Source organism: Castanea sativa, chromosome 3, assembly GCF_040712315.1.
Source record: "Castanea sativa cultivar Marrone di Chiusa Pesio chromosome 3, ASM4071231v1".
NCBI lineage: Eukaryota > Viridiplantae > Streptophyta > Magnoliopsida > Fagales > Fagaceae > Castanea > Castanea sativa.
Genome location: NC_134015.1, coordinates 52,256,019 through 52,283,029, shown reverse-complemented (window position 1 = coordinate 52,283,029; position 27,011 = coordinate 52,256,019). Strand labels below are relative to the sequence as shown.

The 27,011-nt window shown below is 34.3% G+C and overlaps 2 protein-coding genes and 2 long non-coding RNA genes across 5 annotated transcripts; 2 read left to right on the top strand and 2 right to left on the bottom strand.

Moving 5' to 3' along the window:
* Positions 1 to 899: 899 nt before the first annotated feature.
* On the top strand, positions 900 to 2,908 carry LOC142629139 (uncharacterized). The gene is made up of 3 exons (XM_075803120.1): positions 900 to 1,884; positions 1,941 to 2,437; positions 2,516 to 2,908. The coding sequence occupies exons 1-3, from the start codon at positions 900 to 902 to the stop codon at positions 2,906 to 2,908; spliced, it is 1,875 nt and encodes a 624-aa protein (XP_075659235.1).
* A 3,303-nt stretch (positions 2,909 to 6,211) lies between these two features.
* On the top strand, positions 6,212 to 6,757 carry LOC142627800 (uncharacterized). The gene is made up of 3 exons (XR_012842945.1): positions 6,212 to 6,301; positions 6,396 to 6,503; positions 6,616 to 6,757. It is a non-coding gene; the product is annotated as an uncharacterized LOC142627800 (long non-coding RNA).
* A 3,700-nt stretch (positions 6,758 to 10,457) lies between these two features.
* LOC142629892 (uncharacterized) lies at positions 10,458 to 11,855 on the bottom strand. The gene is made up of 2 exons (XR_012843140.1): positions 11,711 to 11,855; positions 10,458 to 10,991 (listed from the first exon to the last, which is right to left on the bottom strand). It is a non-coding gene; the product is annotated as an uncharacterized LOC142629892 (long non-coding RNA).
* A 2,936-nt stretch (positions 11,856 to 14,791) lies between these two features.
* On the bottom strand, positions 14,792 to 26,098 carry LOC142627736 (alpha-amylase 3, chloroplastic). Of its 2 annotated transcripts, XM_075801600.1 has the most exons (14): positions 25,680 to 26,098; positions 24,970 to 25,014; positions 24,745 to 24,875; positions 24,534 to 24,588; positions 24,332 to 24,451; positions 24,072 to 24,201; positions 22,942 to 23,297; positions 21,005 to 21,696; positions 19,841 to 20,030; positions 18,715 to 18,821; positions 17,365 to 17,614; positions 16,634 to 16,756; positions 15,913 to 16,080; positions 14,792 to 15,399 (listed from the first exon to the last, which is right to left on the bottom strand). In XM_075801600.1, the coding sequence occupies exons 1-14, from the start codon at positions 25,971 to 25,973 to the stop codon at positions 15,241 to 15,243; spliced, it is 2,820 nt and encodes a 939-aa protein (XP_075657715.1). In that variant the 5' UTR covers positions 25,974 to 26,098; the 3' UTR covers positions 14,792 to 15,240. The 2 variants fall into 2 exon arrangements, with proteins under 2 accessions (XP_075657715.1, XP_075657716.1); XM_075801601.1 differs by lacking the exon at positions 24,970 to 25,014.
* Between the last annotated feature and the right edge of the window lie 913 nt (positions 26,099 to 27,011).

The window sequence follows — 27,011 nt, the reverse complement described above, 5'->3', positions numbered from 1 at the left end:
AATGGAATTTGTTGATTAGATGTGATGAATAATACTTTAATCGATTTCAATACTTGTAAACACTCTATACTTGTAGACACTCTATACTTGTGATGTTTGTGATTGGTTTTGTGGTGGATTGTTGTGTTGGAGCAAGCGGGTGGCTTGCATGGTGTTATAAGGTGGTTTAAATTCATATTGGGAGTGTTTTTTCAATTCTTGCAAATGTGAATGGAATTTGTTGATTAGATATGATGAATAATACTTTAATTGATTTCAATACTTGTAAACACTCTATACTTGTGATGTTTGTGATTGGTTTTGTAGTGGGTTGTTGTGTTGGAGCAAGCGGGTAGCTTGCATGGTGTTATAAGGTGGTTTAAATTCATATTGGAAGTGTTTCTAGTTTCTTGCAAATGTGAATGGAATTTGTTGATTAGATGTGATGAATAGTACTTTAATTGATTTCAATACTTGTAAACACTATACTTGTAACGTTTGTGATTGGTTTTGTGGTGGGTTGTTGTGTTGGAGCAAGAGGGTGGCTTGCATGGTGTTATAAGGTGGGTTATACTAATATTGGAAGTGTTTTCATTTTTTGCAAATGTTAATGAATATTGTTACTAGATGTGATGAATAATATTTTATTTAATTTAAATACTTATAAAACTCTATACTTTTGATGTTTGTGATTGGTTTTGTGGTGGGTTATTGTGTTGGAGCAAGTGGATGGCTTGCATGGTGTTATAAGGTGGTTTAAACTACTATTGAGAGTGTTTAAGTATTAATATTGATTTATGCATTCATGAATGAGATAGAATTTTATCTAAGTAGCTTATAGACTTAAATGTTAGAATACATTATGAATGAGTTGTCCTTATTTTACTAAAGTAGCATTCACTTTGCAATTGTAGTCGAACATGGATAAAAGTTGGATGACAATTGGTAAGACACCGGATGGCAGATTAAGTCGTCCATATATTGAAGGGGTCAATGCATTTCTTAATTTTGCAAGAGCGGTTGTGGACTGTAGTGGTAGTATTCTGTGCCCGTGTATTCACTGTGTGAATTGCTATAGACAATCTCTTCAAACTGTGCGTATGCATTTACATCATCGTGGGATTATGCAATCTTACATTAATTGGTATAATCATGGAGAACCACGTGTATTAAACGAGAACATTCATGATAATGAAATGTCGGATGGTGATCATATGGATGGTATCGATGCCTTGGTAGGTGACCGAATTAGAGGGGAACCAAGAAATGCAACCGAAGATGAGGAAGTGCGTAATTTTGACAAACTTGAGGAAGATGCAAAACGTGAGTTGTATCCGGGTTGCACTGATTATAGTATCTTGAAGTTTGTTATTGAGATGTTGAATGTAAAGGTAATGATCAACTTGAGTAATAAGGGACTTGATATGATGCTAGAATTGCTGACAAAAGTTTTACCGAAAGGTAACTTGGTTCCAAGGTCAACTTACGAAGCAAAGAAGATATTACGTGACTTGGGCATGTCATACGAGCATATAGATGCATGCAAAAATGATTGTGCACTATTTTGGAAGGAAAATGAAAACATTGATAAATGTCCGATGTGTGAGGCGCCTAGGTACAAGGATACACGTGCCCAAGGTAAGAAGATTCCTCATAAGGTATTGCGTTACTTCCCGTTGACCCCGAGACTGAGAAAGTTGTACATGTCAAGCCAAAGAGCTAAGGACATGAGATGGTATATAGACAAATGCGAGGACGATGGGATAATGAGGCATCCGGCTGATAGTGAGGAGTGGAAGGAGTTTGATTTGCAACATCCTGATTTTGCCCTCGAACCTCGCAATGTAAGGTTGGGGTTAACTACAGATGGATTTAACTCTTTTGGGAATATGAACAACAACTATAGTATGTGGCCTGTCATACTTATCCCCTATAACCTACCGCCTTGGTTGGTTATGAAGGAGCCATATTTTATGTTGTCATTGCTTATCCTGGTCCTCATCAACCGGGAAATGAGATTGATATTTACTTGAAACCATTGGTTGATGAGTTGAAGGAGTTATGGGAAGAAGGTGTAGAAACTTATGTTGCTTATAGAAAAGAGCATTTTCAGATGCGTGCAACTTTGGTGTGGACAATACATGACTATCCTAGAATTGGTAATGTGTCTGGGTGGAGGACAAATGGTTATCATTCTTGTTACACTTGCAACGATGAACCATATTCAGAAGCTTTGGAAAGTAAAATTGGATTCATTAACCATCGAGTTTATTTGCCTATGGAACATCGTTGGAGACATAGTCGGTTGCATAATGGTTTATCGGAGAAACGGAAGAGATCTTTAGAGTTACAAGTGAAAAAGATACAAGAACAGCTAGATAGAATGCCAAATATAATTTTAGGAAAACATCCAAGTAACAAGAAGAGACAACTCATTGGAGAGCCAAATTGGTCAAAGGTAAGTATTTTGTACAAACTTCCATACTAGAAAAATAAGAAGCTTAAGCACAACATTGATGTCATGCATGTGGAGAAGAACATTAGTGAGAGTACTTATGGTACTTTGTTGGGCATTGAGGGGAAAAGCAAGGACACCGACAAGGGACGAATAGACTTGCAAAATATGAACTTTAGGCACACGTTGCATTTGAAACAACGTCTTGATGGATCATATGACAAGCCTCGAGCTTTCTTTTCATTAAGCCCAAATAAAATGGATGGTTTTTATGACTTTTTGAAATCAGTCAAGTATCCGGATGGTTATGCAGCCAACATATCAAGGCCAGTGAATGCAAAAAATGGTAGATTATCTGGTTTGAAAAGCCACGATTGTCATGTGCTACTACAACGAATTCTTCTAATTGGGTTGCGAGGATTTGCACATAAAGACATTAGTCTTGTATTGTTTGAGTTAGGTAGCTTCTTCTAAGACTTATGCTCAAGGACCTTAAAGCGAAGTGAATTGGAGAAACTAGAAGAACGTATAGTTCTTATACTATACAAGCTTAAGAGGTTCTTTCCTCCAACATTCTTTGATATTATGGTCCACCTTGCTGTTCACTTGCCTCGAGAAGCAATTCTAGGAGGCCCGGTACAATATCGATGGATGTACCCAATTGAAAGGTAATTAGATCATTTGATACATCCATCAATTACATCTTTCCCATGTGGTATAAAATCACATAATGTTTGTTTTTTTTCCTCGTAGGTACCTTGGAAAATTGAAAAGATACGTTTCCAATCGAGCTCGACCAGAAGGTTCGATTGCAGAGGCTCAAAGAATGTATTACCAATTGGTCTTTGTATATTAATGGGATCGAAACTGTGCATAATCGAAAAGAAAGAAATGAAGATTTTGGTGAATTTAGCGAATGATTGATAGTTTTTTCACAAACTGCCCGACCTACAGGTGGTAGGTGGAATGATGACAACTTGTCTCGTGCATTGCTTGATATTGCTCATTGGTACTTGTTTTACAATAGTCCTGAGTTAGAGCCTTATTTAAAGTATGTGATTTCATATGCATGTATTGTTTGATTAAGTTTTGAATATTATCTGCAATGCTTAGCTGAAAATAAATCACCTTGTTTTTAATAGTGAACACAAAAGCACATTGCATAATCCTACTGGTGAAGCCATAACTCAAATCCAACGACAAGAGTTTCCCAAGTGGTTCAGAGAACATGTAAGACATTTGAAACTTAATCACACAAATAGAAATTAAACATTTAAATAATTTCGTCATTGCTTATTACTAATTAATATCACTTGTTGTATATCATTATAGATGAATAGATTGAAAGTTAGCGAGTCACCAGAAGCAACTAAACAGTTATGGTCATTAGCAAATGGTCCTAAGCCGCATGTGAAGGAGTACACAGTTTGTATGGTCAATGGTGTAAAGTTTCATACAAGGGACCTAGACAATCGTCGTGTAACCCAAAACAGTGGTGTATGTACCGAAGGGGACCATGAAGGAGAAATGCACGACTTCTATGGTCATGTGTGCAAAATTTGGTAATTGGAGTATGTGTTTTGCCATAAAGTTGTTTTGTTCCAGTGTGAATGGTACAATACCGATACCAATGGTCGAAGGAGAACGCTAAGAACTAATGCACACTGCACAAACATTGATGTTATAAGTCGGTGGTATGAAAATGACCATTTTATACTTCCTAGTCAAGCGAGACAAGTTTTCTATCTTCAAGATACCAAATTGGGTGAACCTTGGAAAATTGTGCAATCCATCCAACATAGGGGAGTGTTTGATGTCCCGAAAGTCGGGGGTGGAGAATCCAATGATAATACAGAAGATAGTGACGCATTTCAACAAGAAGTGATTCTTGATGTTGTCTCTATCAATGTTGAGGACAATGTTATTGAGTATTGTATGGGTGATGTTGAAACTGAAGTTGTTCTTGAAGATGGAACTTCAGGAGATGCTAATCAAAATGAAGTGTATGATATGTAGAGTTCATAATAATTGTCTTAAATGTTGTGTGTTTGTCTTAAAGTTTTATGCTTGTCTAAGTAGCAATTGTTTTAAAGTTTTGTACTTATCTTGAACTTGATATGAATATTGATGTGGCCATTTTTTGTGTTGAGGTTTTAGCAATTGTGTTCAAACTTAGCACTTGTGAATTGCTTGATATGGATAATGGTATGGACTATGATACGTAAAGTTAGTAGTAATTGTTATTGAGATGTTTTGTACTTATCTTAAACTTGATATGGATATTGATGTGGTCTGTACTTATCTTGAACTTGATATGGATATTGATGTGGTCATTTGTTGTGTTGAGTTAGTAGCAATTGTATTCAAATTTTGCACCTGTGAATTGCTTGATATGGATAATGGTGTAGACTATGATGTTAAGTTAGTAGCAATTGTACTTATCTTTCATGTTAATACATAGTTTCAAAAAATGCCCAAAAATGTCAAATACGCTCATAATATACCAATGTATGAGATGACAAGATTGGATAGAATGGGGCAAAACCAAGAGAGAATTGATGCTTTGGGATTGAAGCACATCTCAACTTCTCTAAAGGATTCTGCTCAGTCCAATTGTGCAAAAGGGAAAAGAAGTAGAGCTAGTATTATGGTAGATGATGATTATGTACCACCTATTGATAACGATGACAATGATGATGAGTCATCTAATTCTATAATCCATAAGGTACAATAGATGTTCCATAGGGTACAATAGATGATAATAATTTTGTTCCATTATTTGTAATGACTTTGTTGTTTCATTAAATGTATGTTTGTTAGTTACAGATGGCACCAGGACGGCTTACACGCTCGCGAAGTGAGGCATCTATTCCGGTGGTCCAATCTACGATTCAATCTATGGAAACACCTCCTAAGGCAAATCCTCTTGCCCAAAGTTCTTCTAGTGCAGAGGCGCAAACTACCGATGCATTAACTAGCACGACTGTTAATTACATAGAGATTATACTTCACTTAATTTACTATTGAGATTATACTTCACTTAATTTAACATTGATAATGTTTAAATAGGATCGGCTAGCAGAAATACCCGTGGAACAACACTAAGTATAGTAGTACGGGCACTTGTTGAAAAAAGTGGTAAGCTGCCAGTACGTATAGCTGCAGAGTACAATGCTCCTGTTGGGAAGAATGCGTGCAAGCTTGTCAATCAAATTGGCGTACAAGTGCGAAGTAATTTGTCTAATTACAATGTGAAAAATTGGAAAAGTGTTGATGTTGCTACTAGAGATGTGGTGCTTCAAAATATGGCGGTAAATTTACATTGATAACGTCTAACTTGTCTTTGTTTTCATTAAGCATATTAAATTTATATAATAATATTTTTATAATACATATACACTTCATTTTACAGGATCAGTTTGAGCTACACGGAGATTTCAACTTGGTAACAAAAGCATTAAATACAAAATGTAGAAGATTATTGAGTTGCAACTCCAACAACTTGCATCAAACTTATAAAAAGCTTGTAGAATCGCATGGTGCTGACTATGCAAGAAGCCACCCGCCAAAAAATGCCACACTTGAGCAGTGGACTGAACTCATTGATGTGAAATGGACTAATAAGGATTGACTGGTAAATTATTTATGCGTATATTTTTATTATCCAATATTTACTATATTATGTTGTCAAATGATTAACTTAATACTTAAGATGAAGTAAATGTATACCGTTTTATTCATGATTTAATAAGTATCTTGAATGTTCTGTATTAGGAAAAATCAAGAAAGAACTCTGAAAATAGGAAGAAAACTCCAGGCAAACATAGATGCGGGACAAAGGCACTTGCTGTTAAGGTTGATGAGGAGGTGAATGTTTTTTTTCATTTTCTTAAACCTCAATATATTACATGTTGTGATTAATTAACTATATCTATCTAACCCTCGAATATTAATTAATTAGACAAATAATAATGGCGGTCAAGTTCCTGAATTGGCAAAAATCTTCAAAGATGTTCATTTCAATTCAAATACAAATATGTTAATACACCATGAGGATGAAGTGACATATGTATGTGTATCATTCCATCCCTATCATTCCATTTCTATCATGTTTGTAAAGCTATAACATATGTAGTATTAATGTTGTGATTGTTTGTTTCTTTCTCTCTTTCAAATGATAGGAAACTATTCTCAAAGTGCAAGAGGATCATTGTCAAGATCCTAATGCAATTCCCCTTACACAAGAGGAGATCTCAAACTTGGTTTTTAAGAAGAAGTCCGGTATTATAAAAGGACTTGGCATGAGACCTTCTTCTTCTCTAGTAACCACTGCTTCATCTAGTTCCTTGGTGGAGTATATCCAACGGCTAGAAAATGAGATAATTGATCTCAAAGAAGCAAGAGCTAGGGACCAAGAGGAGCGAGTTAGGGAGCGAGAGGCACGAGCTAAGGAGCAAGAGGCACGAGCTAAGCAAGAAGAGGTCCAACCGAATATTTTTAACTTTTTGAGGAGCAAGGGTTATGATGATGCTCTTACCTATGGGGGTGGTTCATCTTCAAGTTAAAACACTTATTGGTTAGTACTTTATATTACATTTGAAAATCTATATTTGCTTTCTACAACTTATAAATTAGGAGTTGTGATTTTAATTCATTGATGTGGCTACTCTTAATGCATTGTTAGAAATGTTTCTTATAACATAGTTAATGTTTTTACTTTATGATTTTAATGTAGTATTATTTTTATATTTGTGTAGATTTCTTATTGGTGACTTTTAGGAGATTTACTTTTGGCATTACTTGAAGACATATGAGGACATCTTTCATTAGTTCTAATTATATTATGCTACATTTTTTGTATTGTTATAAAACATCTTGAGTTATTGTATGTATTGCAAACTTTTATTGTATGGAAGGAGTTTGAATTGGATGCTTCTTTTATTTTTTACTTGTGGAATGATAGATCTTTTTTTATAAATGTGTTGTTCAAATTTGAGGCTTTAATAATGTAATGACAGGTTACAGGTTAATATCAAAGCTATGAAAAAAATAAAAACAAAAAATAAGTTTTAGCGATGAATTTTTTCGTCACAAATATTGCAACAAAAAATTGTTTTAGTAACGAAATATTTCATCGCTAAATGTAGCAAAATTTTGTAAGAAATGGTTTTAGTGACGAAAATTTTCGTCACTATATGTGCCTGGATTTTCTTAAAAATAGTTTTAGTGACGAATTTTTTCGTCACTATATGTGCCCGAAAATAGTTTTAGTGACGAAATTATTCGTCACTAAATATGATTTAATAAACTGAAGTGTTTTTAGTGACGAAATATTTTCGTCACTGAATAGTGTTTTTAGCGAGGAAAACATTTAGCGACAAAATATTTTCGTTGCTAAAAGTTTTTTCTTTTTAAAACAAATCGGACTTTTAGTGACAAAAATTTTCGTTGCTAGGACTTTTAGCGACGGGGTTTCAGCGACGAAATGAGTTTCGTCCCTAAAAGTCCGATTTCATCGCTAAAGGTTCTTAGTGACGAAAAACTGGACTTTTAGTGACGAATTCTTTCCTCACTAAAAATACATTTTGTTGTAGTGGTTGACTCATTTTAAGATAAAAATTAAAGTAAAAGATAAACACGTTTAAATGTTATCTTATTAAATTCAAAATTAAAGAGAATTGTGTATATAATAAAAAATTAAGAGGGAAAATTTCCTTGTTTAAGCGCTCCACAAAAAAAAAAAAAAGAGGGGGGGGGGGGGGGGAACTTCCTTCTTCTTTAATGGCTAATGTTAAGGTGAAAAAGTTGTTTGTGTTTCATTCTATCATAACAGAAAATACAGTTCTTGATTCTTAGTTCTTACTACACTGCACCAATAGACACTCAAATGGTTGATGGAGGTACGCTTTTGTCAATGGTTGATGAAGGTATGCTTTTCCTTTGGTGTTGTTGTTTCAGTTTTGATTTACATAGGATCGTACACTGCCTTTGTAGCTTTCGTATTGCACTGGACACTCAAATGCCTTCGTTTTAATATATATATATATATATATATACACTCACTAGTTTTGATTTGTAGCATTTGACTAGATATGCTTTTCCTCTGTCTGCCACTATTTGACTGCCCAATGCTATTACTTATAATTTTTGGGTTAAAATTCATCTTGTACAACGTAGGGACATAAAGTCTCTTTAGTTTTCTTGCTTGGTTGAGACTAGAGCCTACATATTTAATTTACATAGGATCATACACTCTGCCTTATTCAACAAGCTCGTTTGAAATTTAATTTACATAGGATCATGCACTCTACCATACTTAACAACCTCCTATCTAGTCAAACACTACAAATCAAAATGATGTTATGTTTGCAGAGGGCGCAAGCTAGATATCACATCTAATATTTTTTTGAAATACTAGTATGAATCATTCAATTATTATATATCTATCTTATTTTTTGTGACTAATATTTATAGTTTCATTTGTCTTAGAAAAAGTAACAAAAGGAAAGCCTTCAAAAAACTTTGATCAGACACCACAAGTTGCAAGTTCCTGCAAGCATATTAGCACACTATAGATGTAAACTCATCAAGTATGATTATTTAAATTTTATGATTGAAACATTGAAATTTCATACTTGATATTACAAACAAAATTATATACTTACCCTTTTTTTAGAACAATTAACAATGAAAGAATTGTCACAAAACTTTGCCCATACACAACATGACATTAATTACTGTAATGGAACTCTCCCTGAAGGTGTGAATATTATTGATCAGGTTTGTTATTCATATTCCTCAGTCCCTAAGTAATTTAAGTACTTTATGTTGGTTGTATGCATTGATTTTCTATAATTGTTGTATAGGTGTTTTCTTCCTTGGGCATGCCACTAATCAATGTTTCGAACCATTTCCAACAGTTTAACAAGATGATTAAAATATTTAAAGAATTCATTAATGCATTTTTTTTCTTCAAGAAGCATAGGATTTAATTTTGTTGAATGGATTATTTGGACTATAGAATCCTTTATTCACATGGAATGATGGTTTTTCAAACTCTAGCTTTACAAGGATGCTTCAAAATAATGATCATTTGACTCAGGTAATATTTATTTTTTAACTTGACTTATGAAGTTTCTTATTCAATTATTTTTTGTTCTTCAATTTGTGGCAATTCACTAAATATTGTTAATTTATTGTTATTTGAAAATGAAACAAATTTATATTTTATTTTGCAGGATTCTTTGAAATCTATGAAGTTAAATAGTTAGAAAGAGTGATTCATCTTTGAAAGTTGGAATACATGTAAACAGTTCAGTTGCATTGGAGACTTTATGGTCATTTGCCCACTTGAAATGGCATCTCCTTTACATTTGATTCTTCTGCTTTTTGCTTCTATAAAAAAAAATAAATAAATAAAAAAAAATCTCTGTTCTGTTCTCTTTATTTTGTCTTGTTTTGTACTGTTGCAATGAGTTTTGAGAATGCAATGGATTCATTTCTTAGTTGGTAACAAAACATAAGCTATGGATTTTGCATTTATAGTAATTGCAGCAAGATTGATTCATCTCAGAAAGTTGGAATAATGTAAATAGTTTTGATGCATTGGAGACTTTATGGTCATTTGCCCACTTGAAATGACATTTCTTTTACATTTGATTAGTCTTTTTTTGCTTCTCAAAAAAAAGAAAAAGGTTTCTTTGTTTTGTTCTCTCGATTTTGTCTTGTTTTGTACTGTTGCAATGAGTTTTGAGAACGCAATGGATTCATTTCTTGGTTGGTAACAGAATATAAGCTATGGATTTTGCATTTGTAGTCGTTGCAGCAACTAACATATATATATATATATATATATATATATATATATATATATATATATATATATATATATATATATATACTTGGCCAATTCAAACAATTTGTATAACGAGGCATAGTGAAGGATGTAAATTAAATATGCAAAGCAACTCTAAAAAGCTCTCTTTGCCACAAGCCAAAAAATTTGTCTCGTGGCAAGGTGTTGTATCATTTTTCTTTGCTGAGAGAAAAAGATTTTATTAAAATACAAAGCAGTGAACATCAAGGCAATACAAAAGAAGAGGACTCGCTACTATCCTCAGAAATTACAAGAAGGGCCTTGGGTCCAGAATCAACATTAAAACTACCCCAAAACCTGTGTTTAAGAGACTAGGTAGCCAATATATAAGGAGCATGATTTGCCTCTTTGCATATCCATTTGAAAGGACAGGTAGGCAAATTTGTAGACAGAGAAAGCCCTTCAGAAATGCAGCTTTTCTCCATGGGGATTGCACAGCTCTTCTGAACTAACCGTCATCCCTACTAAACTTATATAGTAGCTATCCTTAGTCGCGAACTGTGCAAATATTAATCTTCTTGTCCATTTAAGTCTTCTGGATCTCACTTTTAACCCTTAAGGTCCACAATATGAGAAAGAACTTAAAGTTGCACTTGTTTTGTAAACAGAGTTTATATTGTTGCTGCATAATAGCATTCTTGAGCTTAAATGCACTGTGCTTCATATGATATGGACTAGCATCTATAAAAGAAATTGAAAGAAATAAATAGTAATTGTGCATAGAAGAAAGACAATAAAATTAAATTAATTAAAAACGTCTCTTAGTATACGGTTTTTTCTTGACCATCTTTCTATTGATTATGAAAATTTTGGAATCTGATATGATCTTTCTATTCTTTTTAATAGAAAATTTTACAACATTTTTAGCCTCTAGAGATTTTAATGGCCAACAACAAAGAATTCATTTGAATCACAGCAGAAACACTCAAAGCCTCATGAATATAACCAAACTTTAAACAAACAATAATCAATAGTGGATTTGAATAGGAACAAGAGTGGTTCATAAACTCAATAAAAAATGTATATATAAAATTTAAGGAAAAACATCCCGTATATCTACAAACAGCTTCTTTCCAAATTAAATTGCTGGTCTAATTTTCTTTAAAATAATAAAAATTTATTACATCCATAAGGACTTAAAAATATATTCATTTAAAACCAAAGGAAAGCTACCTTTCTCAGTCAAAAAAAAAAAAAAAAAAAAACCAAAGGAAAGAAAATCAAACTATTCTTTCTAATACCAGGAAAAATCAGCCAAAAACCACTTTCTAAAACCCTAAGATTCAACGCAAAAAAAAAAAATTTCCGAACCAAAACCAAATGAATATGCAAAATTTGTTAGATAAAAAAAAAAATAGAGCAGGTTGAAAGTTCATATAGGAAATTAAACCAGATCTTACCGATTAAGAGAGAAGATGTTGCAGAACTGATATCATTAAGAGGGAGAAGAGATTTTAGTTTGCTCTCTTCTGAAATTAAACAGCTTTTCTCTTTAGAAATTTCATATAGGAACATCGGACCTTTATCGATTAAGGGGGAAGATGATGTTGCAGAACAAATGTTGTTAAGGCTGCGTTTGTTTCGGCGGTAAATGGTTTCCGGGTGTAAAATGGTTTCAGCTGAAAATATTTTCGGGAAAAGAAAATATTTTTAGGTGTTTGGTAACATTTGAAAAAATACTTTGAAAAATATTTTCAGGTGTTTGGTTGTTATCTTGAAAATATTATAAAAAATACATTTTGTATTTGTTGCTCACATTTTCTCAACTTCCAAACAAATATCATTTCCTGATCTAGAACAACAAAACCCAAAAAAAATAAAAACTCATCAAATTTTCTCAATGAAGCACAACAAAACCCAAAAAAAAAAAAAAAAAGCTCATCATCAAAAACCAAATCCGGTCAGAGAGAACGAAGACAGAGAGAGAGAGAGAGGCGACTGGCGATGGCGAAGGGGAGATCGCGCCGGCGCGGTGCGGCGATGGCGAAGGCGAGATCGCGCGGCGCGGCGACTGGCGATGGCGAAGGCGAGATCGCGCGGCGCGGCGACTGGCGATGGCGAAGGCGAGATCGCGCGGCCCGGCGATGGCGATGGCGATGGCGATGGCGAAGGGGAGATCGCGCCGGCGCGGCGATGGCGATGGCGATGGCGAAGGCGAAGGCGCGATCTCGCCGGCGCGGGTTGGGGCGCGATCTCGCCGGCGCGGTCTGGGTGCTCTCTCTCTCTCTTCGTGCTCTGTGTCTTTGTTTCTTCGTGCTCTCTCTCTCTCTTCGTGCTCTGTGTGATAATTTTCTGGAAAATTTCAATTTGAAGGTAAAATAGACATGGAAAACGTTTTCCGGGTGGGGAGGGTTTATTTTCCGGTCAATGGGTTTGATTTTCCGTTTGACCAAAATTTTCGGTGTTGCCAAACACCCGCAAATGCCGAAAATATTTTCCGGAATTACTTTACTGTCGAAACAAACGCACCCTAAGTGGGAGAAGAGATTTCAATTTGCTCTCTTATGAAACTAAACGACATCTCTCTTTCAATTTTTTTTTTTTTTTTAATTAGTCATGTAATCAGATAACATTTAAATGTGTTTATCTTTTATTAGATAACATTTAAATGTGTCCCTCCTCAAAAAAGAAAGATAACATTTAAATGTGATTACCTTTTACTTTAATTTTTATCTTAAAAATGAGTCAGCAAAATTTCAAATAAGTAAAAGTCTTTTAGTGGAATGATGAACCACGTCACTTATCCATCACGAGAACCTTATAATTTCTCCTAAATCAACCTCTCTAAACACAATTTCGACCTTAAAATCACTAAGGAACACCTGTGTACACCAAGACCATGCAAGTCCCCAAACAAATTCAACCTCTTCCACCCTCACAATTTCAGCCTTAAATCTCTCTGTCACTCCCTTTGCTCCAACTCCATCTTTCCATTACGTTGCTCTCTCAACCCTTCTGTTCAACCTCATGCTCCTTCGGCCACTCTTTCAATTGGGCTTTGCTCAACCTCCCTCTCTCTTTCCGCAGCTCTTAGGTTGCGTTTGGATAGCTTATTTTTTATCAGTTTATTTTTGCTACTATTCAGTTTATTTTTACTATTATTCATGGGCTCCACTACATTTTTTGCTATTATTCATGGGTCTCACTGTATTATTTCAACTAAATGTTACCTTTATCTACAGTACTTTCAGTAAAAAGTTTTCAATTGCAGCAAAATGAACAGATCTCAAACAGACCCTTAGTATGCGTTTGGCTCCAGCTTAAAAACCAACTTATTTTACTATTCAGCTTATTTTTTCTACTATTTATGGACTCCATTGCACTTTTTGGTACAATTCATAAGTCTTACTATACTATTTTAACTAACTTTTACATTTATCTACAATACTTTCAACAAATAATTTTTAGTTTCAACAAAATAAACGGATCCCAAACAGAATTATAACATAAGAAAATATGTGCCATTGAATTTTTAGTTTGTACAGCCAAATAAGATAAAGTTAGCTACACTCATGAAATATTTTACTCAAATTTTGTTATGCAAATTTGAGGAATTTAACATTTTACTCCTTCCATTAATAACACATAAAATATTCTAAATTTTGAAAAGATTCGCTTAAACCAAATTCTAACCACCATTTGGTGACAATGAATATTATCTAACTAGATAAATTTTCACTAAGTCATGGGTAAGGTTTGTTCAAGGAAAACTTTTCAAAATTTGAAATATTCAATTACTCCACAACATTTTTATAATATTTTCACAACAAATCACAGCTAGTTAGTTATTATTGGTTTAAATTTAAATTTAGCTCACTAAGTCATGGGTAACGTTTGTTCAAGGAAAACTTTTCAAAATTTGAAATATTTTATTACTCCACAACATTTTTATAATATTTTCACAACAAATCACAGGTAGTTAGTTGTTATTGGTTTAAATTTAAATTAAGCACTGAGATTACTTTTTTAACCCAACAATAACAATCTGTAACAACCTGCCACCTAAAATTTGTTGTAAAAATATTAGTACATATCATTTCTCTTTGAAATAAGGGCAAAGATACATGTTATTTCATCCTGTTTGTAAGTGATGCCCAATCTTTTTTTCTCATCTCTTACCAGATAGACGTACCGTAAACTGGAAAAGTTTTTAGCATTCGCTAACCAGTTTAGTACATTTCAAAATCTGCATCTTCTTATTGGCAGGGCTCATTTGCAAACTTGCTTTTCTGGAGCCATCATTATATATCAAGCGGAGCCATAAGACATCCACATTCAGATTTCCCAGGCAATAGAAAGAAGCCAAGCCCTACTATAGATAAGAGTGATCTCTCATCTTCTTGCCATGAATGTTTATGCAAATAAATCTACCTTCGTTTCTTTTGAGTTTTGACTAGCACATCAATTGCATAATCAAGTCAAAATTTTCCCTCAAAGCATACAAGGCATATAAACAGTAAGTACAGGATTAGAATAGGTGATTTATGTTGTTCCACTGATGAGAACAATTTAATATAATCATCTCTTATTATAAATGATTTGGTTTACAAAATTATACAATAGTGTAGGTATACTTATTTTATTTTACATGCTTATATAGAAAATGTTTCCACGAGGTATTACAATGTAAACGGTACATACCCAATCACCATGCTTCGGCTTCCACACTAGCTAAACCTGCCTTGATAGTACCCCCGATGTCAGCCCTTAGTCAAGTTGCTCTTAACCTGGCCTCTATGTCAGGAAAAGAATGGTAGAACCAACTTCAAAAGGAGTCCGCAACCAATCCACCATCGTGAACAAGTATTTTATTCTTGTGGTACTCTTCAACTTACTTTGTAGAAAAAAAAAAATTAAGCAAACTTGTCGTGGAAACCACCTGTAATGCACTTTATATACAAAAATATACGAGTGAAATCGTTGTGTTCTATTAAGATGATTCCCAGACCTTGTAATCCTTTCCCTCGTAGGCTGAAGACCATTTTTGCTGCCCACTTGGGGGTTCATAATGACCTGGTCCTATCTTAACTGCAACTTTTTCATCAACAATGGCCGCATACACATCCCTTTCAGCCTTAGTAATTTTAACCTAGATTAAACAATATCACAAATGAAATCAATATTTCAAAATTGTTTTCTGTTCAATTTTTATGTACAGACTTGGCTTTAACTTGCCCATGTAGAACAACAGCATCCTATTTTCATCAATGGAAGTCATAAAAGATAACTTATGCATTTGGTGCCAACAAAAAATTAGAGAAACCAAAATGAATTGAAATAGCATGTTTTCACTGTTATAATTCTGAACAGCATTAAGCTGGTATTAGCCAACAATGACAGCTATACTAGAGACCAATTAAGTGGATTGTTCAATGTCTTGGGGGTAATAGTGTAATACTACTAAGAAGTAAAAGTTTAAATTGCAGTTTCTACTAATTTTTCAAATCTGTCTTCTTTCCCTATATCCATATGATTTTGACTGGCTTTATTCTTCAGTTCTTTTATGTATAAAAAGAAAATTGTAACAAACATTTGCTTGTTTAAGGAATGTTTTCTATGCACATCATGACGTCAACAATTGGAGCCAATGATTGACACTTACTATACTGCGACAATGGATTTTGTTCCGGTTTCTTATAGAGATTAGAGCTTCGATTTCAGGTCGGTAGTGAGAGAAAATGTGATCGTAGAACACTGTGGGTGTTCCAGGATGAGTCAGAATATAAGCATATCCTTGCATTTCCTTTCCACGTGGGAATCTCCAATGGCCCTGCAGGACAAAGAATAGAAAAAGGTAATATATGTGAGTGCAGTAACACTTTACAATTCCAAATTGAGACAATAGCATCACAAAACACGTTTAAACAGAGTCTTGTTCTTTCCTAATACCAGTAAGAGAATTGTAAGCTGAATCTTATTCTTTCCTAATTCCAGTAAGTTAAAATTGAAAGCTGTTCCAAGATTTATGGTACTGCTTCCACAAATTACCAGCAGAAAAATGTCCTTGTGTCCCAAAGTCTTCATTTTATAGATTTTACAGAATTTCATATGAACCTTAAACCTGAAATGAAGAGTAACCCTTAATTTGGGGTCCAAGTCATTGTAGAGAAAGGCATATCTTCATTCTCAGTTGAGTCTTTATATGCTAGACTAGGACCAATTTTCTACTTAGCTGTTAATTTGGTCATTAGCTGTATTGTTTTTCATTCTTCAATGAAAATTGTTTTTTTTCTTTTTTTATCATTATTCTTCAATGAAAAATGTTTTTCAGCGGACAAAAGTGACAGATAGAATGGAAAATTCAAAATAGAAGACGTTCAAACCTGAGTAGAACCAGTATCATGATTCTCTATAAAGGTAACAGCACGCGATGGCCACCATCCAACAACCCCAGGAGGCTTTCCCTTTGAATCTGATAATCGCCAATATTCACATCTTTCCAGTGCCTGTATAAAACAAATGTATTATTTAAGTATAGACCATCCACCTTATATTGTGCCTTCTAAAAAAGGTTACCCAGTGTAAGTACCATCAAAGTTGGTTCCTGATTGTAGAGATAAAATTCCACCTTATACATAAATATGTAATTGTGAGAAGGGAGGTATGCTATTAGGAGTTCTAGCTAGGTAGCAATTTTATTTGATTATGTAAACCCCACATATTGCAGGGTCATAGTGACACTGCTTCCATAGGAACTACCACAAAGAATTGTGGCATAACTGAAAGCTATGTAGTCTATGAACATCTCTCCCTCAATTTATGGATACCAAATCACTTCATTGTTTCTTTAATTAAGATATGAACACACAAGTCAATAGAATCAACATACAACAACAACAACAACAACAACACCAACAAAGCCTTTGTCCAAAATTAAATTATAAATCATTTAATCTAATAATTATTTTTACTTGAAACAATAATTAAGACATTTATAATGATAACATAAATAAAATTGGCTCTCAATTGTTTAGTCCATAGAAAACACAGTTAATTGATACAACATCCTCTAATATTCCTAACGGGTCAAAGAATTGTCCCTATGAATACTTACTGCATGAAGAATCCCTTTCGTCGTGACATCAAATGCACCAGCAGTTCCATTAGTTGCGTTGATCCAGTCAACAATTCTCTGCCTATGCGCATCTTGATTGTGATCCATTTCACCATATGTATAACTGAGGGAATCCCAATACTCCCCAACAGCAAAGAGAGGTTCACTTGCATCTATATAATCTTTGACATAACCACCCCAAAATCCTCTGACAAAATCAAGCCTCCATCCATCATACCCAATTTCTTTCCTGTGTATCACATGTTGAAGCAAAATTATACAACTAAATTCCTAACACAACAATATTTACAGAAACATATGCACCAGAGAGAGTGCATGTTTATAAGAAGTGGAGCTCAAATTACATTTTAAACACCACCAATGCACAACTGACTTCATAATATGATGAGGCAAGAGATAAGAGAAAATTAATAAATTATAAGAAACCTTCAAGTAATAGATTTTTGCAGCTATCTCCAGCCCAACATTTTAAGGTTTAGAAGATTATGCATCATCCGTCAAATTAACTTGGAATAAGAATTTGATTAATATCGTGAAGGACATTTATTTACTGTATTAGGCAATACTCTAATTGACTACACCTCTGATGTCCAGAAACAACCAAGGGTCCTCTCAAGCATTCATTTTTTATGAAGTCATTTTTCTATGAAGAAAACATGGTGTTTTTACTGTCACAGGATTGGATCATCACCTCTTAGGCAACTTTAAGAAAATGCTTTGAGATGCCTCTGGAGGTGCTGTGATCAAGAATCAATCCCAGCTTTCTTTATGTCATGACTCAAGTCTACTTTGTGCGTTTGTGTAAGGGGAGGAGAGAGAGAGAGAGAGAGAGAGAGAGAGAGAGAGATTTAACTTGCTGATATATCAGGGATTGCTAGAATAATGTTCTTTTTTTTACAAAAATAAATTCATTAATAAAAAGAAGGCACTCCCAATACGCAGGCTGATCACAAAAGACAAATCACTAATTCACTATTACCAAACAGCTTAAGCTTCTTAGATAAGAGATTATTTATCATGGTATCAAAGCAAGTCATCTTAAGTTTGAACATTATCCCTAGTATACCTTCCATTTAAAAGTTAAAAAATGCCACATGTTGAGTTGCACTTATTGAGTGGTGGTTTGGACCCACATGTGAAAGAAAGAATTATAATAATGGTTTGATGATTAATTCACCATTGTCTAACTTAAACATAAGTGGTAGTTTATGAGAGATTATTTAGACATGTTCTTTTTAAAGATAGTTTTCGACTCTACTGATACAAAAAGAATATGTCTCTTTCAGAAATGTTCCTCAGAAATTCAAGAAAATAGCCCCGACTGCTCACCTCAGCCAACATAACCATTCTTTTAGATCCTTCCTCACAAATTCTTGTGAATGATCAATGTTTGGAGCAGCGTGGAAATTATCTCCGCTACTCTTGTTGCCTCTGCCCTGTACAACACACAAGGTACTTTATATATCTAAAAACACACGCTTAGTATTCTCCCCAACAATGATAAATTGCAAATATAGCATAGGAAAGTAGTGTCGTAAATAAGGCATGCATGTTAATACAGAAATATGTTGGCAATTCTGAAAGCTGCAAGGTTGCCCAATTCTACAGCATAAAATATTGCAAGTTTCAATGTTCATTAGGTCTAAAATTTTTAATCATATGACAATAAAGATCAAGCCCTTCAAACAAGCTTCGAACCTTCTACTCCTAGAAGTATGAGTCAGATAAACAAGATCTTTTCCTCTCTCAAAGGGTGTAGGCTGCTGTGTTGAAAAGATGACTATTCAATAGGCCTATTATTTATTGGTATTCTCAACTGGCTTGGGCTCTCAGGAAGCTGAAGGGAAAAAAATTTCAGCAGGGAGTTGGAAGCTTGCTTGGTCTGGTGTAATTAATCCCCATTGGAAAGATGGTTATGCTAGAATCCATGAGGAAAAGATAAGTATCGAAGATCAGTTGGTGCAAAGATGAAAGAATGCTATTTGATCATAGAGGTAGATTGTCTTGGTGCAAGAGTATAAGGAACACTACCAAAATAGAATCCTTTGCAATTTTTGGAGAATTCAATTCTCTGTTTTTTATGTTAGTTGTCATTTTGGAGTTCTGTTTAGTTTAGTTCTGAGCTGTGGGGTCAGCTTTTGGCTGGTGGTAGTTCGCTCTCTGGCTTTGTTGATTGCCTCTGCCATTCTTGCAGCATTCTTTATTCTGCTTAGGCTGTGGGGCTACTTGATTTGCTTGGCTTGTTTCTGTGTTTGCCGCTCATACAGCTTGTTGTACTTTTACCTTGGTTAATGAAAACTTTCCATTCATAAACTAAAAAAATAAAAACAACCAAAAACTTTAAGATTACAATGCAACTTTGTCTTAGGAAAACATTTCATGAATTATGAAATAGAGTTCCCAAGACCGATAAGTCGAAAAAAAAAAGTATGGGAACCACAGTAAAATAAAGCACCTGAAAATGTGGATCATCTGCAACAACTGCACGATCATCCCAATTTAAACGGCCACCATAGATATTCCAAACACCATTCTGATTTTGGGAGTGTGCACAGCGGTGATTCAAGACAGCATCTCCAAGAACTTTAATACCAACTTCATGAAATTTCTTCACAGCTTCTTTCAGCTGATCAATATTTCCATATCTGAATCATATACCATAACAGCAACAAATATTAATCACGGGATTCTATTATTCTGATATCACCTATCACATTTCATATAGAAAAAAGTACATAGAAAACAATATAGATTTTTAAAGGTGACACATCTCTACTCACTAATAATAATAAGTATACCATCATTCAAGCAATTAAGTTTGGAAGTCCAACCAATTCTGCTCACTACCAATCGTATATACACCAGTCAAGCAGATGTCCCTAAGCTATACAGGACCTAATCTTCTTTTTTGTGAAAGAAACATTTTAGTTATAATTAAGATAAAAGTACACAAAACCCCCCTTGTGGTTTCCCCTAAGAACACGGAACCCCTTGAGGTTTTGACTGTTATTCCCCGTGGTATTGTTTTACACTGTTTGGTTTGAGGGAAAAAGGAGGGAAAGGAAGAGAAATTAAATCTTTTCTACTGTTTGGATAGCATGAGAGAAAAAAAAAATAATGAGCTAAATGTGATGAGAAACTTATCACTTTGGCTTACATTTTTCCCTTCACCTTTATTCTTTTTCTCTTCTCTTCCATTCCCTTCCCTCAAACCAAACATAGGATTAATGTGTAAACCCCAATAATTATGTAACACCTAACCCTTCTTGGGTTTTAAGTGTAACACAACCCCCCCCCCCCCCCTCTCCCTCTCTTGTGGTATTATTTTTAGGTGAAAATACATCTTTAAATATGGACACATGTCATAACATGTACAACTCCCCTTTATTTTAACAGATGTCTAACAGTTTACACGTAATACTATATCACAGAGGGGTAAGCATTACATTCAAAACTTCAGGGGTTCCATGTTCTATGGATAAACCACGAGTATTTGTGCACTTTTCCCTATAATTAATGAAAGAGTTCAATAACAAGCTGAGATATCTTTCAATAAAAAGCACAACACAGATTCTGTAGGAGGTCGTGCACAGATTATGTATTTAAAAACTTAAAATACCTGGAATTTAGATTATATAAATCCCTTGGCATATATCCTTCAGGTGATATGGATTCTGTAGGTGGTGGTAACCATATCACAGTGAAACCAATTGAAGATAATTCTGCAGCTTTTTCTTTCAGCTCCATGAACCATCTTCCAGATTTATGAGATTCCCAGTTAAATCCTTGGCACAATATTTCAAACCCTGTGCCTGTCCCTGAGCATATTTTGACAGGAGGTTTTTGTTCCTCAGATTCAACAACAGCTTCCTCTGTGAATGTCGGAACAGAGCTTCTGAAGATACTATAGGCTTCAGCAGCCAGTTTTTCAATTTCACGAAGAATACTTTCTTGAACTTCTTTACTTTTGGTCTTTTGACTCTTCTCAGAGGAAATGTCACCTACCAAGTTCCTTATTTCATTAATTATTCCATTAGTATATATACTAATAGATCCTTCTTGATTTTCTTTTGCACTCTTTTCAGGTATCTGTGTGCCTCCAGATAGACTCTGACCTCCAGATAGACTCTGACCTCCAGATAGACTCTGAGTGGATCTAGCAGACAAGCTAGAACTTGAGAGGGGGATGTAGAAGTCATTTCCCATACATTTCAACCAAGTTTTTTCATTTAGCTTGAGCACAAAAAGAAATCCTTCAAGTCCTTCTTCTACAGTAAACGATCCCCAACAACCATCACCGCCCTCTTTTGGCTGCAGAACATGTTACCCATGTAAATAAAATTAAGAAAGAAGATAAGCATTCTTAAAAGCTTAAGATTAAAAATTAAGATGGCAAAATTGAGACATCCCAATTCAAAGTTTCCATAGAAGTATAGCATAGGGGAGCACACAAGTATTACCAAAACAATCTTTGATAAGTATTTTTTGAGGCAATTCCAAAACTTTTTTTTACCTCAGCAGAATTTAAGTGATACTAAAATACTCTAGTACAAGTAATTGCAAGTATAATAATGCTTTCATATCAGACCTTACATGAGTTCCTGTCAGAATCATCTATGATCTATGTATACATATCAGGTACGTCTAAAATTTTATTTAAAAAATAAAAAATCCTCCCATATTCTAGTCTAAATCACGCTTGCAGATCGAGATTCCATCTCCCAATTGGTAGATATAATTATAATTCACAACACAAATTTGTTATGCCTGAAGGGTTACTAATCATTAAAAGAGATAAACACAGTAAAAAGACCCTAACATCAAATTGGAGGAAAGGAGCAAAAAGAATGACAAAGTCACATGACATGATAGAGGAAGCACAAGCTTGCACTTTTAACTCCATAAAACCAAAATTACTTTTTTTTTTTTCCCTGATACAATTATAAAACAGTTACCTTCAGCAAAACTCAACATCTATAATGTCACCACACAAAAACAAAAGTGAATTGGAAACGTTTTTAATCAATCAAAACACAGACACACCCCTAGAGAATGCATGAAAGGTTTAACAAGCTTAGCAATATTGTGCTGGACCTGATGGTTATATAAATTTAGAAAATATACATGTACATATGTTTAACCCCAAGGATAGCACAAAAAACTAGGGATCATGCCTCATTAAGTGGAGATCACAAGTTTGAATCTCCCCCTAAAACTTCCCCTTGAGGCCAAACTCACTATTTATAATATATATATATATGTGTGTGTGTGTGTGTGTGTGTGTGAAGCCTATGTTTGTCTGCTATTTGTCGATATGGTTGTATTTACATATTTGGTGAGTAGATAATTATTTTATTAAGAAAAGTGGAATGGCCTTCACTATACCGGAGGTTCACCTTAAATTGTACTCAAAGTTCAAAGAATCAAGAAAGTCTCAAAAAGATAATAGGATGGAAAGCTGTCCAAAGCATTACAGTACAAAAGCTCCACTCTTAAAACTTAAAAGTCCGGTTATTCCTATTACGCCAAATAATCCACATTATTTAGATGCTATACCTGTAATCGAGTCCGCAAAGCCTTGTCCTTGAATGCTATTGTTTCTGGTGGATATGGGGCAGACGGAATTTCCCACTTTTTAGCACCATCTAGACAAACTCCCCAGTGAATAACAACATCTCCAGGTAGATCAGTTTCTACATGTATATGATTTTTAGCAGTCTCAGGGCACTTTCTAACAGAAACAGTGACCGAGTTATCAACAGAAACTTGTTTTGCAATGGGCTGCTCATCATAAAACCTTTCTAGGCTCCTACTTTCTTGTTTAGGATCTCCGGAATTGGTGCTGCCGTCTGGACCAGTAGTAGTCAACACTTCTCCTTTGAGGATCCAGCTAGATAGCTGGCCAAAAGCCCCTAGGTTTCAAGTAGAGCCAAGAAATTGCCTGTAAGATGATTGTTGAATATAGGATACATAGGAGAGTACAGTTACTAAGAAAACAGTAGAATATCATTCACCACCCGCCCATGACACACCTCCTCCCAAACCAATTACAGTAGGCAGTCTACCACTTAGCTGCAATAAGGCGAATAGGATCAACTTTCCAAATTGATTCATAACTAATGTATGTAAAAAAGAGATGTTAGGGAACAAATCAGGTTTCCATCTTCAGCAGTTCAATATTAAAAACATAGTACAAGTATTCACAAACTCAACTCAAATAAAAAATTAAAAGGAAATAACAGATAGAAAACATGCTTTTAACAGCATCTAATTCCCATTACAGCAACAACTGCATCTAAGATCAAAAGGAAGCTACAAATGAGTAACAATACTTTTATTTCTATTGACTCTGTTATGCCTTTCAGCAAGTGGATCTTATTAAGAAACTGTCTCTCTATTTGACACAACTTCACTGCATCTAAGACCAAAAGGAAGCTACAAATGAGTAACAATACTTTTATTTCTATTGACTCCGTTATGCCTTTCAGCAAGTGGATCATATTAAGTCTCTCCATTTGACACAACTTCATGGTTATATAGAGGTAGTGTACACAATTAGACTCACATGTTTGCTTACAAGAACACAAAGTAATTCAGACAGGATCCAAATTTATGTGTGTAAATGGAACCATAATATTAAACATGGATAAATCAAGTGAATGATGGTATATAATAATTCCTACAACCTGGCCATATACCGAAGCCCCTTTTTTCTCCTGCAATATTGCCATCAGGCCCATCACCTTGAACATAGTCCACAAGAGGCACCTTAAAATCTCTCCCTCTGTGCTGATACCAAGCTCCAGTTTCACCGTCCTGCACCACCAACCCCCTCAAACAAAATGAAAAAGGAAAATATATTTTACCAAAAAAGCTTCATAAACATCCAGCAAATTTTTACATAATGAACTGACATTCTCAACAGCTAACTGTTTAAAATAAGAACCTTCAAAACAAAATTTATTGCAGCAATTGCACTATTGGGGCTGAGATCAATCTTCACTTCGTGAAATCCATCTCCTCCCGATGACGATGATTTCTTCATGGGTGTCTCTATTGCATAGTCCTGAAAAATATTTTGTTTTCCATATTCTTATTTGCAATACAAAAAGTGGCTCAGTACATGATCTTAATAAAGCAATACATACCTTGATGGGAATTGAACCTGGGGGTCTCATTTGAGTAGGAGGTTGATCCCATTCACTGCAAAAAATTTATCAATAGATCTTTCACTAGTCTTCATACAACCATTACCGGTTGATCATTTTAACGATACCATATACTTTGCACTCGAATTCTATGTAGGCAACTTCATAAGGCACGTAATTACATAATCGAATAATCCAACAGCATGCATACCTGCCAACATCACCGACATACGAAACTCCCCAGTGAAGAATCCATTCCCCAGGAAGATTACAACCTACAGTTAGCTGCCAAATCTGACTATTTTTCACCTGATCTAATCGGACGAAGATCTTTCCCTCCACCTATCATCCAAGTCAATCATAGGAACCTTTTTTAATCAAATTGAAACCTTCAATTCTTTCAATCTGCTGCTGAGAAAATAGAGTATTGACATACGATTTTGAGTTTTTTATGCACTTCATTTCCTTCTCTCTTTACACTCTGTTAAGCCATAAAAAAATATAATAAATAAATAATTAAAATTTAAAAAAAAAAGGATATATATATATATATAGCTTTCAATTAAATTTTTAAAGTTCTGTTTGATTGCTGAGAAAAAAAACTTTCCTTGTGGAGAATCTTCGCAATTAAGCTCTCCTACAACTATTTTCAAGTGATCTAATAAGTTCAAATTTTCATTTTCTTAAAAAGAAATTTGTAGAGCTTCAAGTTTCATGTTCTTCACACGTCATTTTTTTTCCAACACTTTCTCAGGAACCAAACAGAAACCAGACCAAAAAAAAAAACATTAATAATTAAAAGTTATATAGCTTTTAATTAGCTTTTAAAGTTCTGTTTGATTGCTAACAAAACAGAGGAACTCAAATCTAAAAATCAAGAACATCTTTCCTCTCCAGAAATCTCCTATATTAAGCTCTTCTACAACTATTTCCATTCGATCGTAAACTTTTAAAATTATGTTTGATTACTGAGAAAACTAAGGGAAAAAAGAACAAAAAACAAAATCTAGAGAAAAAAAAATAATTTTTCTTATACAAGTATTGTCATCTGATCTAGTTAGAATTCTTTCATTTTCTTCAAGTTTCATGTTCCAATCATTTTCTCGGGAACCAAACAGAAAATAAACAAAAAAAACGAAATCAAACCGTATCAGTTCGCTTGAGAGGGAAAGTCTCCTTGAAGAAAAGGTCGGCGGATTCGGAGGTCTGAACGACAGCGGTTTCGGTAGTAGAGGCAGCTTTAACAACAACAACATGAGAATGCTTTGGAGCTCTGAAGAAGTTGCAGAAGCGTCGAGAATGGAAGAAGAGCTTAGCCTGAGTCTGAGTCCGAGGCGAGCAGTTCAAAGAACAAGGTTTGAATGCTTTGGATTTGGGACTGTACTTAGGGTTCTCTCTAAGACTGTGGTGCTGTAGAGAACCTATGCTAACGCTCGACATGGTTGCGAGAGATTGAAGAGAGAGCCAGAGCTTTTTTTTTTCACAATTTTACAGGAAAGATGGAAAGGTTTTTAGACTCATTTGCCAGAAGTTCAGAATTGCTGCAGATAGTTATATAGGAGTTGTGGACAACAAGAATTTGCACTTTTTCTATCTCTTCATGTGATTTTTTTTAGAAAAAGTGGGAACTTTTTTTTTTTTACCTTTTCTGTTCAGCTTCTACCTTCGACGTCGTTTTCGGTTTCACAATCACTGCTAAGTGCTAACGATGTCTCTCTTCTAAACTCTTCTAAAAAAAAAAAACTATACTCAGTATATTTTGTCTTTTTGCATATTTTATGATGATTTCATGAATCTGATGTCGGACCAAATATGGTGGAATTTACCGCTAATTAGAAACTCGAGCATGGGAACTCGAATTTTTTAAAATACTCGAGTTTTATGAATTTGAGATCCATGAAAAAATAGTAAATTTGAAGGTTATTTTTTTAAAGGACTCGAGTTCTTGAAAATCAAGTTTCACAAACTTCAGATTTAAAAAGGTGATAAATTGCTAAATATTTTGTAAATAGTTGTAAATCCATGCATATGCTTCCAAACAATGGTATACGGTTATTTTGGCCCTCGTTCTTGAGTTCATAATTTGAAATTTTCATCATTGAATTTTGAACCATGTTAACATACATGTTAATCAGATGTTATTTACAAATCTCTAAACTTATCTTTTATACATTATTTTAACTTACAAAATTTTTAATTTAAACAATTAGTTGATGTTATTATTATTAATATTTGATTATCTTGAAACTTTGCAAATATGGAGAATATACAGAAATAATATAATCCAATCGTGAATTTGTCAAAATTCATATTTAAGTAAAAAAATATTAAGTAGTATAACATTATTTAAAGTTACATCAGGTGGTCTCGACGTAACCTAAACCTAGCCCTTATAATAATTATCACAAACAAGATTATATATTTAGTCCTGATTCTAAAGTTCAAATCCCCCTCCTCCGCTCAATTGGGTGAGTTGGT